Below are 14,211 nucleotides of genomic sequence, written 5' to 3'. Positions count from 1 at the left end.
CCGCAAACAGAACCGCTCTGAGTCATGAGCTGCTCGCGTGCGGATTGCTTGACTATTTATTATCGTTACGAATTGTTTCGTTAAAAAATGGACATTTAAGTCCACATGTCATGAAACCAAGAAACTCTGCTTCTGATCACAGGTCGAGATGTCATTCCAACCAACTTTGTGATGCAGTTTGCAAACGTTTGTTGGAACAATGTTTCGGGAAACACCAACTCGTTTAACATTAATGATGGAACTTGCGACCATAGTTAGCTAGCGACGCTTTCGCGCTTCGCTCATTGCTCGTTCTCGTCAGAACTCAAAACGGAATGTAGCTTTTGGTCGCGCTACACTTATTTATTTGCACATTTATCTTGAACCCCCTCACCGAAAGCATAACTAATCGATTACGAGTGGCTCATCAGGTAGATCTATAGATAAACTTATCTTTCAGGCATTTGACCGACAGGGTTGACACTTCAGCGTGAGAAATCAGGGGTGTGGTGTGTGAGCGTGTGAAACCAATCAAATGCGTGTGTCTCACGGCCAATGCGTGAGAGTTGGCAGCTCTGTAAAACACATTTATCGAAACCATCACACACTTTTTTCAAAATCTTAAACACAACCAGTTCTTCAAATTACAACATGCACAGTGTCCTTGGAAAAAGTTTGTCAAATGCCAGTTTGGACATTCAAGCAGTTTTAGACCATCAGATCATTATATTGAGATACTTTGGACACACGAACACACTCCCGCTCGGAGCCACCCGGTTCTCTCTCCGCTTCACTCGCTGATGTTATTCACATCTCTGTCTGCATCCTCCTGGTGGCGTGTAAGATTGCAGTCATCCAAATGATGAAAAAGTATATTTTGTACTTGCATAAATTCTATACTGTATGCACTGCAAATCTAGTATTGTACTGAATGTCTGTATATTCAGCTCTTGCATACTGTAGTATTGCTAGAAAAGGATGTAAAATCAAAGAACTGAACTGGTTTATTGCGTACAGCTGGTTTGATCACATCATTAGAAATTAGTGTGAACAATTTAGAGTTGTGTGTAAACGATGACAACTGTGTTTTAGTTGTACCTAAACTTTTACCTGTCTTTTTTTACTTTTAATGCGTTTAGTGCATCACAGTGAGTAAGAATTGGGTCTAAACGCCTGAAATTGTTTAAGTTTTTACAGAAAGAGGACAAACTGGTTTAGGCTGTTGAGGATTTGGTTGAAAAAAATGGGGTTAAGTGTGTTTTAACAATTCATAAAAATTGTAATATGGTTTGTCTCGTAAATAATGATCCCAGTAATCTAAAGGATTAAACTGAATCTGTTCTCTGTTCCAGTTCAGTCCAGCAGAAGAGCTCAAACCCAGAGTCCAGCTGTGTGTCTATGAAGAGTGACCGGTCTATGAATAAGCCACCAGCGTTTAAGAGTGGAGACAAACGGCCTGATCTCCGGTATATCATCTCTATAAAAGTTATGCTTCTAGTATTTTTTATTGTTTTTTTAATTAGAAGCAAAATAAATGTAAGCTGAGATGCGCAGACCGATCGGCGGCTGACTTAAAGCAGTGCATTCTGGTTAGAAATGTTGTGACAGTGACGTGTGGCATCAAAGCACCGCGAGAGCGATTCGAGAGCAGCGGCTGGTTCATTCTCCACAGCTTCTCCAGTGCGATGCACGAGCTCTGATGACGACACAGCTGTCCCACGATTGGCCAGATTCACCACATGACAGCTGCGGTCACGTGTGTTTCGTGTTTATTCTGAAATCTTCAGCTCCACTATTGCTCACTAATCAGCTTTTTCTAACAATAAAACCTCTTTTCGTGGTCGTGATGTTAAATTGCATCATGTTTATCAAAAATAAACTGATAATGAACGAAGACCCCACTTCCTTGATAGTTAATAATGTTGAACTTTATTCTTATTCAAATAGATGCTGTATTTTCAGTACATAAAGTATTGAATGAAAATGTCTCTGAAACAGTGTTTTTGACAAATATTGCGTTCATTTCACTCCAGCTGTGATAAAGTATGCTAACACGGCGCGAGCGTCACTACGGGAAGCAGAAAGTGTCTGACTTCACGTGTCCGTTTGCAGCTCCTGCACGCGGCTTCTCTCGCCGATCGGTTACATCCAGCCACAGCCGATGTCCAACACACCACACTACAGACTATAGTTGTTTTTAGAGATCGCCCGATATGGGTTTTTATTAGTGGTGGGCCGTTATCTGCGTTAATGTGGGACTCTTATCGGGCAATTAAAAAAAATATTGCAGTTAATCTATTCTCGAAGTTGGGTTGGGAGCTGGGTCTATACTACGCAAGCTATGATCACTTTCACTTTGATATTTTAGTGTGGATGTATACCTAGCCGAATTGCACTGTAGGGGGCGAGAACGAGTCTTCAAACCTGTGTATATGCCTACTGTGTAATTACAACCGCATTAAACGTGATGTGCTAACATGGATGCAGCTATGAAGTGAAAGTAGGGGTTTGCTTCAGGGAAAATGTATTTTTAAGAAGCTTCCCAATGGAAACCTTGACAAGACTAAAATGTCCTGCACACTGTGAGATTTTTCAAAATCCTTTGCGAATGTTGCTTGTCAGACAGTACGAGCATAATCCCTGATGTAAGCCATGTCACACTGTAGGATCTCGGTTATCGTTAATGTCAGACTGTATGATAGTCAAGGCATCGACTATCGCCGTAGGAGAAGTCACACTGCAGGATTGTGCAGCAAATCTTCTAACACTGCCAGAATTTCGTCTGATGTAAGACTTGATCGCAGCGGTCATTAATCTGCTGCCGGTGAACATGTCAAACTAATGTTTTAGTTTGATCGGTTCATGAAAAGGTTTATCCCCCCTCTCAAACCGATTACAATTCCATTCGGTTTGGGCATTTTTATTCCGATTGAGGTGTTTATATGGAGCATTTTCATTCGGATTGGAACGATTGCAGTGCTCCATGAAAACACACCTATTATTTGGGTAGCACACACATTCTGAATGCCTTCGACAGAATTTAGATGAGCCATTTTAATCTAGATAAATTCCAAAATGAATCTAGATTAATCCAGATTTTAAAAAATTACAATATGCCCACCTCTACTTTTCATATAATCAATATTTAGTGGTCAGGGCCAGCTGATTTTTAGGGATAATATCTTATATCTTGGAGTTTTTATCTTCCTGAGAACCAGAAAAAAAAGGTTTTGTGAATTTAGATTTTTAAGGTCATTTCATTGTTTGAAGAATAAAAAACAAATGGATATTTTTGGGTTAAAAAAAATGTATTTTGTTTGCTATATCCTCTGCTCTGTAGAGAACACAGAAACCATTCATTGAGAAAATGTAAAAGACATGAACAGGCAAAAATCTTTGTTTATTTTTATTTATGCTATGTTTTTATGATTTTTTTCAATAATGATTCTCATCTATGTTATTAAAGATATAGTCCTAACAGAATAATGATAAACATGCCCAATAAGGGCTGGGCGATACGGTCCAAAAAAATGATCACGATATAATTTTCCATATCAGTAGATATCGATAAATATCACCATAAATGTAAAACCTTTATTTCTTTAAAGTTTAAAGGCATATTTTTGATCATGTGTGAAAGATCTAGAAAATAGACAGTTAACTGTGGTTTTAATCTATCCTTTATTGTCAAAACATGACTGTCGTGTCTTTTCCTTTTAGCAAAGCAATAATGACCACTGACGTCTTGACTTGAAATAAACGAACTGTTTACTTAAGTTTGTGAACAGGATTACACATTGTTTCAGCACCCACTCTCATTCTCATTTTTCTTCTCTTCTGTGTGCTATGGGGGCTCTACCCCCCTAAGCATTATGGATAGACTTTTCTTAAAGCTGAACAACCTAATAAACAGCAATTCAAACTTTTTCTGTTATCATTGAAGACAATTAATTAAACATTATATTACTACTCAAATTAATTCACAACATCCTCCCCCCATGAACAACTGTTCATCAACTCTAATTCATCAAATCTCTAATGCATAAAGCAACTGAATGGGTCTCTTCAACACAGTCCCTGTGGATGTGCGAACAGCACAGGATCTGACTTTGCCATCTCGGCCTGGAAACAGCTGTTCAAATTTTCCCAATTTCCAGGTTTGTCTCGCTGTATTAGCATCTCCGATGAGAACAATGTCACCCATCTTCAACTCAGTACATTTCTGGGTGTTGCAAGAATGTGCGGATTTCAGGGCCAGCAAATAGTCCTTTCTCCATCGATTCCACAGGTTGGTTATGAGTCGGTTCCTGTATCTCCACCTTCTTGTCATATCCTCCTTACTCACAGTGGGATGATCATAGTCTGCAGGAAATGGTTTTGGAGGAAGTGAAGTGAGTCGGTCACCGACCAAGAAGTGTGCAGGCGTTAATGGCTGTGGCTCGTCAAGCTCATTGTGGACAAAGGTAATGGGTCTGGAATTCAATGTGGACTCTACTTCGGCAAGGAGCGTAGACATTTCTTCAAAGGTGAGCGATGCTCTTCCTAGCACCTTCCTCAGGCTCGTTTTCACAGACCTTACAAGCCTCTCCCAAAATCCACCCCACCAGGCTGCTCGTTCTACAATGAAACGCCAAGTGATGCCTTTCCCTGAGAAGTATTCCAGAATTTGTGGCTCTTTGATGGCTTTCCACAGCTCACTATGGTCTTGGTTCGCTCTCTTAAAAGTTTTGGCATTGTCTGAATAGATGACTTTACAAAGCCCTCTTCTAGAAACAAATCGCTTGAGTGCTAACAGGAAACTTTCAGTTGACTGACTGGAAACCAGCTCCAAATGCACTGCTCTAGTGACGGCACATGTGAACAGAGCAATATAAGCCTTGCATAGCACACAATCTTTCTTCACATACAGCGGACCTGCAAAGTCAATGCCAGTTACTTCAAATGGAGGGGTCTCTATTATTCTCGTGGTAAAGGAGCAGTGTCCTGTTGTGCGGGCTTTGCCTTAAATCTTTTGCACACAGTACATTTTGACAGAATACCTTTCACGATTTGTCTGCCTCTCAAAATCCAGTATTTGCTTCTGATTTGTACTAGTGTGTCTCTCAGACCGGACTGCATGATAAATTCATGGTTGTGCTGAACCAGCAGCTCACAATATCTGTCTTTGTTGGGCAGAATCCACGGATGTTTTTCTCTGTAACTAAAATCTGACTGTTGCAGTCTGCCTCCAACACAGAGCAATTCATCTTCATCAAGGGAAGGTTTTAGGTCTCTGATTTTTGAATCTGAGTTCAGGGGCTTACCAGCCTTCAGCAAATTAATCTCATGACTAAAACTGATGTCTTGTGTCACTTTTATCCAGTACTTCTCAGCCTCAAACATTTAATCAGCAGTCAACTCACCTCGTCTCTTGAAACGTGAACTTGCATTGTGCACAAACCGTTTGATCCAAGCAGTGACTCGCAACACTGTTTTCAGCTTGCTGTACTTTAGTAAATCCAGCACAGGTTCCATCCCCCTTTGGTCGCTGATGCTACTGATCTGCATGGTTATCTGCTGACTTTGTTTAAGCTCACTAGTCATATCTTCGACGCTTTGACCTTCATCGCTTTCTTCCAGCAGATTCGGCACAGTCAGAAATGAAGGTCCTTTCCACCACAGATCAGTTTCCTTCAGGTTAGCTACAGTCTGACCTCTGGTGGGGAGGTCTGCAGGATTGAACTTGCCTTTACAGTGATGCCACGTTGCAGGGTCGGTTAAAGACTGGATTTCGGACACTCGGTTTGACACAAACCATTTCCATTTGTAAGCTGGACTGCGAATCCACTGCAACACAATCATTGAATCTGTCCACATGTGAACTTGATGGAGCTCCATATTCAGCGGCCTTAACAGACTGTTTCCTAGTCTTGCTCCAATCACCGCTCCCATTAGCTCAAGACGGGCAGTGATATCTTCTTCAGGGGGGCTACCCTGGACTTTGAAGCGACAAGGCATGTAGTTTTTGCTCCAACGTCCGCTACTCGCAGCAGGTAGGCAACAGTGCTATAAGCTTTCTCGCTTGCATCACAAAACACGTGAAGCTTTTGTGCATCGTGTCTGTGCTCAGATTTCATTCCATACCAACGAGGAATGCTTAGGTGGTGGATCTGTGGAAGCTCTGAACACCATCCTTGCCATTCTTGTGCAAGATCTGTGGGCAGCTCCTCCTCCCATCCGAGGCCTCGTATCCACATCTCTTAGAAAAGGCATTTCACACGCACAGTGAATGGGGCAAGAAAGCCTATTGGGTCGAATATGCGAGCAGAGAGCTTTAGAACACTTCTTTTAGTATTCTGTCTTTTAGCTATAGCATCCAGCAATGCAGTCAGATCAAAGACGAAATCATCTGTTTCAGTTCTCCACACTAAGCCTAGTACCTTCAGCACAGATCCATGCATTTTTGTCTCCTCTGCAAGTTCACTCATTGTCGTCTTCCATTTCTCCTTCAATCCAGCACAGTTGGTTGTCCACTTGCAAAGGTCCATGCCAGCTGCAGACATAATCTCTCTTGCACCGGATGATATGGTGAAAGCATTTTCAACGTTACTTGCACTTGAGATGAAGTCGTCAACATAAAGCGATTCTTTTATTGTCTTCACTACCTCAGGAAGTTGGGCTTCATATCCCTTTAGATGCTTACTCACTGTAGCTGCCAGGAGGAATGGGCTGGGGGACACTCCAAACACCACTTTCGTCATCCGTAGCACACGCTGCTTCTCGCCTGTGTCTTCGTGGGGTGGTGAAGTGAGCCAGAGGAATCGCACGGCATCTCTGTCCTTCTCAGCAAGAGAAATCTGCAAGAAAGCCTTCTTGATGTCTGCAGTAAATGCAATCTCATTGAGTCTGAATTTGATTAATATGCCGAGCAGATCCGGATTCAGGTTAGGGCCAGTTAGTAAACAGTCATTTAGTGATGGAGAGCCAGTGTCATGTGATGAGGCATCAAACACCACTCTCAGCTTTGTAGTTACCTTGTCTTCGCGGAGAACAGCATGATGAGGCATGTAGTACTTCACAGCGGTTGAAGATAAGCTGTCCTCCTCCACGTCTTCGACGATACCCTGCTCAAGGTAATCATTCATAACTTCGTTGTATCTGTGATACAGCACTACATCTGACTGCAACATTCTTTTAAGTCCTTCAAATCTTTTCTTTGCAATTTTGTAGTTATCTGGGAGTTCTGGTTTATCAGGTCGCCATGGCAGCTCAACTTCATATCGCCCGTTCTTGTACCGAGTTGTTTTTTCAAACATGTTAAGAGCTTCCTCTTCTTCAGGGCTGTCAGCGTGCTGCATGGTAATGCCAAGGGACTCTATTTCCCAGAAGGTTTTCAGACGTTCTGAGACCAGCGTATCTTCATTAATCTGTACGTGCAGGCATACTGTGTCAGAAACACTAGACATTGTGACTGGGCCCTGCACTGACCATCCAAAAATGCTCTCAATGGCCACAAGAGCATCCGTAATTCTTTCTACTTGGCCTGACACTATATTCCAATAATAATCTGCACCAATCAACATCGAAAACTCTGTATCACAAGTGCTAGGGTCTGGGTAGTCTGCCAGCTGCAAGCCTTTTCGTTTTAGCTCTGCTTGGATGTGCTCACCTGGGATCTTCATCACTGCGGTGCATACTTGTGGGGTCTCGAGTGCTTCTACTTCAACCTTCTGCTCCTTGTTCCAGATGTTCTGCAGAATTACCTTCACTGTGTTGCGTCTCGATGTTACTGGTGCTGCAGAGCCAAACGTATGAAGTGTGAACGTTTCTTGCTTTATCACAGGTAAAGAGGTGTCACAGGTGAGTCTCCGTTTTCTGTGTAGTCTTTCAAGTCGCTCCGCCATTTCGGATGTTGCTTGCTAGTTATCCCGGGTTTTCGGCACCAAATTAATGTCGTGTCTTTTCCTTTTAGCAAAGCAATAATGACCACTGACGACTTGACTTGAAATAAACAAACTGTTTACTTAAGTTTGGGAACAGGATTACACATTGTTTCAGCACCCACTCTCATTCTCATTTTTCTTCTCTTCTGTGTGCACGCGCTCTACCCCCCTAAGCATTATGGGTAGACTTTTCTTAAAGCTGAACAACCTAATAAACAGCAATTCAAACTTTTTCTGTTATCATTGAAGACAATTAATTAAACATTATATTACTACTCAAATTAATTCACAACAATGACAAACACTTCCCAAACAGGTGATCAATTTATTAAAACTGAGATAGATTTATTTATTACTAATAAAAGCAATATTAGGAGAGTAGAATATTATTAATATAAATAGAATATAAAAAATAAATATCCACAGTAAAATCTAGAACTGAAATGATATAACATTTGGCTCTGCTGACTGCAAATGCAAAGTCAAAAGTGTTTTAAAGATAATGTTTGTCAATAAACAAAAATATAATTAAAAAAATCTTTCTGGTCAGCATGCCAAACCTTATAAATAATAACACTGACTCAAGTATATAATTATGTACTTAATTGTGTAAGTAGTAAAACAAAACGCAAACGGGCAAAAAAAAATGTTTTAACTTTAAACATTTTGAGTCCCCTTTCTCTTGCCTCATAGTGGATTAGTTCACCACGCATCTCACCGACAGACACACACGCGCACACACACACACACCTCATCAACAGTGGGCTGGCCGGGAGAGCGTAGCCTACAAAGTTCAGGAGCTAGTTGTGGAACTCCAGTAAGCTGTCAAGTCTATTTTATTCACTTTAAAGATCAGGGCCCGGTTTTTCAAAAGGTTTAATTCGGATAAAATTTATCTGGATTTAGTAATCCTTTTTGTGCAATCCGTGATCACGAAATCCAGGTTACTTTTGGAGCCAGTTTTTTAAAGCCACATCGGATTGGATCAATCTGATCCAGATAGGAACTTTTCAGGATCACTAAATCTGGATAACCAGTGCTGGATAACCAGTGCTCAAACATGATAGGAAATCACAATGTAGAACTATAGATATGTAAAGAGCAACAAGTAGAATAGCCAGTGTGAGGTCAATATAAGTTTATTTTTATTTTAAATGAAAACACACATTAAAAAAACCAAACAGGAAAATCCCCACGCCATCCTCCTCCAGCAGTCCGCTCATCCGAGACCTACAACACAAACACTGTGCATTGAGGAGATTTATAACAAGTATCAAGTATAGATGTACTGTAATCATTGCATGTATCACTAATAAATATTCTCAAAACTATTCTATTTTAGATTGTGATGAATATATATATCAATTAGTGACAGAATAAAATGTATTGTTTTTGGTCAATTTTGACAGCTGTTTGGGGGATTATTTTATGAGGCCAAACTCTTTCTACTTTACTGTAGGCCTTTACTGAAACGCTGAATACGTTAAAGCCTACCTAATCACTGTAGCCTGACGGATGAACAAATCAAATTAAAACCTTATGAATAAATAGGATATCTTATAAGATACTGCATGAGCCAAATATAGTATTATTTGATACATTTTTAAAGTTTTCATTACATTTTGGCCATGAAATCCCCGCTGAATCCACCCTTCTGATGGGATCAGTTTAATCCAGATTTTTTTGGATCAAAGTGATCCAAATCCTACAAAAAAGTTCTGAAAAACCCAAACTAAAGGTTTGATCCGGATCAAAACCAAGATTGGATTACGTGATCTAATCCGATTATATAATCCGTTTTTTCTTTTGAAAAACACATTTTCAAGATTTGATCCAATCCGTTATCCAAAATCCTAGTGGATTACTTTTGAAAAAAAAAAACTGGACCCAGATGAATTATTTCTCTTTTGATACTGGCGATGCTGAGTTATTAATCACCAAAGACAAACGATTGTTATACCTATGTATTTTTCCACAAGTCCACTGTTTTAGTGATTATCGTTTGGTAATGTTAGCTTGTAAGTCACCCACTACAACTAACAAGGTGACATATGCATGAATGTAGTTAATGTAGATTTACCGCTGTGTTGGGCTCAATGTTATATGGAAAAGCTTTGAAGAAGCATGATCATTTAATAATTATATTCCGTGTGGTGAACCTAGGATAAGCAGTGCACGTCGCTGTTTTATGTCGGATAGCCAAAAATATCTCCAAACCACTGAAGTTGAGTGAAGTTTCTTGTCAGCGATATCTGTGTCCTCCGAGCTGGTCGTGAGCGCTGAGTTTTCTTCACTATCACTCCTTTTTCTCACTTCACTTCTCTCCAATCCTCCAAGCCTGTCAGTCACTGACTGTAAACAACAGCACGTGCTGGTTTTATTTTATTTTTGGGGACAATATGTAACATAAAACAATGTGTAATAAAGGGAGTAATAAAAAGGAATATTTTCATAAGAATCTCATATTTCATGAGAATACCCAGATTTAAAACTGTGTATGTTATCAGAGAAATTCACTAAAATATAATGTCCTCAACTGAGGCGAAACCTTTTTTTTTCTCCAATATTTCTGTCTCATTCAGAGTGAATCCAGCATTCATATTTAGATATCACTTCTGAAACTTTGCAGCATGCAGTTGTCCATCGGTCCTCTTAGCTGCATGAACATCAATAGTTTTATTCAGTGGATTTTATAGACCGTATAGCCTCGAGTTTCACAAGCCTGCATTAACTCGGCACTGAATAAAAACTCTGCCGTTTTGAGCGGTGAGATTATGATCGCGTTCAAGAGAGCAGTAACTATATCTGTGATTGGCTACATTACTCACCACTGCAAAAACATGTTGGAAATAATGCATTTGGTGCTCTCCAGGGAGCGAACACAAATCTGCCTAATCTGATTTGCCAGTATATTATTAGAGTATCAGCTGAGGGTGCTTTTGCTTGCGTTTGAGTGTGTTTTGCAGAACCGGACCTGAATGAAACCATGCTTCCTGCTCCAGGACAGCTTTGTGTCTCCGAGCATGGTGCTGTCTGTGAGCGGGGCCGAGTAACGTAGCCCTCAATCACACTACAGTGTTTGTGAGAGCTGCTGCCTTCTCCACCCCAACTCACAGAGTGAAATTCTCCAACGCCAAAACAGGAAAAATAAAACAGAACTTTTAACATTTGGGCTAATATGTTATATTAATATGTAATATGCCCAATATATCGGTCAACCTCTAGTTGTTTTTAATTAGTTTATTTTGAATTCCTAATATTCAGCTTTGGTTCATTTTTTTTATCATGCTTATCATTTGTAAAGTTATATCTCAAAATAATTAAAGTTTGTGACACAGTGAAACACCACTGAGTTACAGACATTACAGCAAAAGTGTTACAACACTGTGTTTTTGATGGAAGATGAATCCGTTTATATGAATATGGTTCCTCTCGTAAAGAATGATCCCAGTAATCTAAAGGATTAAACTGAATCTGTTCTCTGTTCCAGTTCAGTCCAGCAGAAGAGCTCAAACCCAGAGTCCAGCTGTGTGTCTATGAAGAGTGACGGGTCTATGGAGCAGCCAATGAAGTTTAAGAGTGGAGACAAACGGCCTGATCTCAGGTATATCATCTCTATAAAAGTTATGCTTCTAGTATTTTATCTTGATCTTAATATTTGATTTGATGTTGTTATTATGTTATTAACATACAGCTGTGTAATGAGTTCAGATCCTGTAAGTTTCAGTCTATTAATGATGATCATTGTGCTCTTGTGTAAAGCTCTATGTATTGTATTGTTAATACATTCACACACTGTAAAAGCTTTTGGTCTGTTACTCAGTTAATGACACAATTACATCAATATCAGTGTGTCTGATTCTTTACCCTCTTCATTCTGATTTAAGGGCAAATCTTCAATCCAGACCGGTTAAAAACAAAACTGTGTTCACGCCTGAGATTCAACCACAAGACTTTAATGAAAGCATGTGTCCTGGTTTCAGGTAAATGTGGGACTTTTATTGTGGTTTAATTTTAGGAGCTGCAATGACATCACACATCACTCAAACACATGATTAATGATTGAAACATTTCAGAAACCGTATGATGTTCTGTGTCCCATAATTTTGTGATCTATGGCTCTTTACTTCTCTAACTTGTGTAATAATGTGGTATTTTAATCTTACAGCCGTGACTCTAAACCTGCTGAAGTCCTCGACACATTGAGATCAAATCTGAGGAAGAAGTTTGAGTGTTTGTGTGAGGGAATATCAAAGCAGGGAAACCCAACGCTCCTGAATGAGATCTACACAGAGCTCTACATCACAGAGAGTGAAAGTGGAGAGATCAATAATGAGCATGAGGTGAGACAGATTGAGACACAGTCCAGGAGAGCAGAAACAGAGGACACAGCAATCAAATGCAGTGACATCTTTAGACCTTTACCTGGACAAGACAAACCCATCAGAACTGTGCTGACAAAGGGAGTCGCTGGCATTGGAAAAACAGTCTCTGTGCAGAAGTTCATCCTGGACTGGGCTGAAGGGAAACAGAATCAGGACGTCCAGCTCATATTTCCACTTCCTTTCAGAGAGCTCAACTTGATGAAGGACAAAACACTCAGTCTTTCAGATCTTCTTCATGTCTTTTTCCCTGAAACCAAAGAAATGGAAATATCCAGTGATCAGTATAAAGTGTTGTTCATCTTTGATGGTCTGGATGAGTGTCGTCTGTCTCTGGGTTTTCAGAGCAATGTGAGGTTGTGTGATGTGACTGAATCAGCCTCAGTGGAGGAGCTGCTGACGAACCTCATTGCGGGGAATCTGCTTCCCTCGGCTCTCATCTGGATCACCTCCAGACCCGCAGCAGCTGATCTCGTCCCCTCTGAGTGTGTCCATCGAGTGACAGAGGTACGAGGCTTCAGTGACCCACAGAAGGAGGAATACTTCAGGAAGAGAATCAGTCATCAGAGTCTGGCCGACAGGATCATCTCACACCTGAAGTCATCAAGGAGCCTCTTTATTATGTGTCACATCCCAGTTTTCTGCTGGATCTCAGCCACTGTTCTGGAGAAGATGATGAGTAGAGCAGAGAGAAGAGAGATTCCCAAGACTCTCACTCAAATGTACACACACTTCCTGATCCTTCAGACCAACATCAAACAGGAGAAGGACTATGAGAAGAGAGTGAAAGATGAAGACATGATTGTCAAACTGGGGAAACTGGCGTATCAGCAGCTTGTGAAAGGAAACCTGATCTTCTATGAGGAAGACCTGAGAGAATGTGGCATTGATGTGACAGAAGCATCAGTGTACTCAGGATTGTGCACTCAGATCTTCAGAGAAGAGTTGGGCTTGTATCAGGGGAAAGTCTTCTGCTTTGTTCATCTGAGCCTTCAGGAACATCTAGCGGCTCTATATGTGCATCTCTCCTTTATAAACAAGAACATCAATGTGTTTGACCAGATTACCAAACCAACTAATGGAGCGACAGCTTCACTATCTGATCTCCATCAGAGAGCTGTGGATGAGGCTTTAGACAGTAAAAATGGCCATCTGGACCTTTTCCTTCGTTTCCTTCTGGGTCTGTCAGTGGAGTCTAATCAGAGTCTCTTACAAGAACTAAAGACACAGACAGGAAACAGCTCACACAAGAATGAGAAAACAGTCGACTATATTAAAGAAAAGATCAGTGAGAATCCCTCTCCAGATAAATACATCAATCTGTTTCACTGTCTGAATGAACTGGGTGATCTTTCACTGGTGAACGAAGCTGAACCTCATATGAGCCGTGGAGGATTACGTGCTGTGAAACTCTCCTCATCTCAGTGGTCAGCTTTAGTTTTTGTGTTGTTGTCCTCAGAGGAGACGATGAAGGAGTTTAACCTGAAGAGTTTAATTGGAGATGAAAATGTTCAGTAAGTAACACTGAGTTCAATCCTTACAGTCTAAAACATTATGAACAAAGAGAAACAGAGATCAGAGGTGTTTAAATCACGGGGCACAGATTGATTTCTGGGATATTGTTGATAATTTGCGGGTGTTTCTCAAACGGAGGCTGTGTCCTAGTAAGGCTGCAGATCTCGACGGCCACGTCATCAAGCGCCTCTGAAGGCCGTCTCAGTTTGAAGGATCCTTCGTTTCGCATCTTTAATTCAGCTCAATCACCCACAATCCTTTGCACACATTCACATTCATGAAAAAGACCTGCTGGGGAACGAGTCGGCACTGAGCTTATCTGAGTTCATTATGAAATGTAAGACACAAATAATGTTTCCAGAGATGAAGGCACGTTATCTTTTAGTTTTGGTGTAAATGAATCACTCGACACT

The 14,211-nt window shown here is 40.6% G+C and overlaps 1 protein-coding gene across 1 annotated transcript; it reads left to right on the top strand.

The window, feature by feature from the left end:
- The first annotated feature begins 10,879 nt into the window (after nt 1–10,879).
- Nucleotides 10,880–13,801, top strand: LOC137085369 (protein NLRC3-like). The gene is made up of 4 exons (XM_067451928.1): nt 10,880–10,950; nt 11,392–11,505; nt 11,789–11,884; nt 12,070–13,801. Exons 1-4 carry the CDS (start codon nt 10,880–10,882, stop codon nt 13,799–13,801), a joined length of 2,013 nt encoding a protein of 670 aa, XP_067308029.1.
- The last annotated feature ends 410 nt before the right edge of the window (nt 13,802–14,211 follow it).

Source organism: Pseudorasbora parva, chromosome 8 (assembly GCF_024679245.1).
Source record: "Pseudorasbora parva isolate DD20220531a chromosome 8, ASM2467924v1, whole genome shotgun sequence".
Taxonomy (NCBI): Eukaryota; Metazoa; Chordata; class Actinopteri; order Cypriniformes; family Gobionidae; genus Pseudorasbora; species Pseudorasbora parva.
The sequence above is the reverse complement of the archived record's forward strand: the minus strand, read 5'-3'. Positions and strand labels throughout refer to the sequence as shown.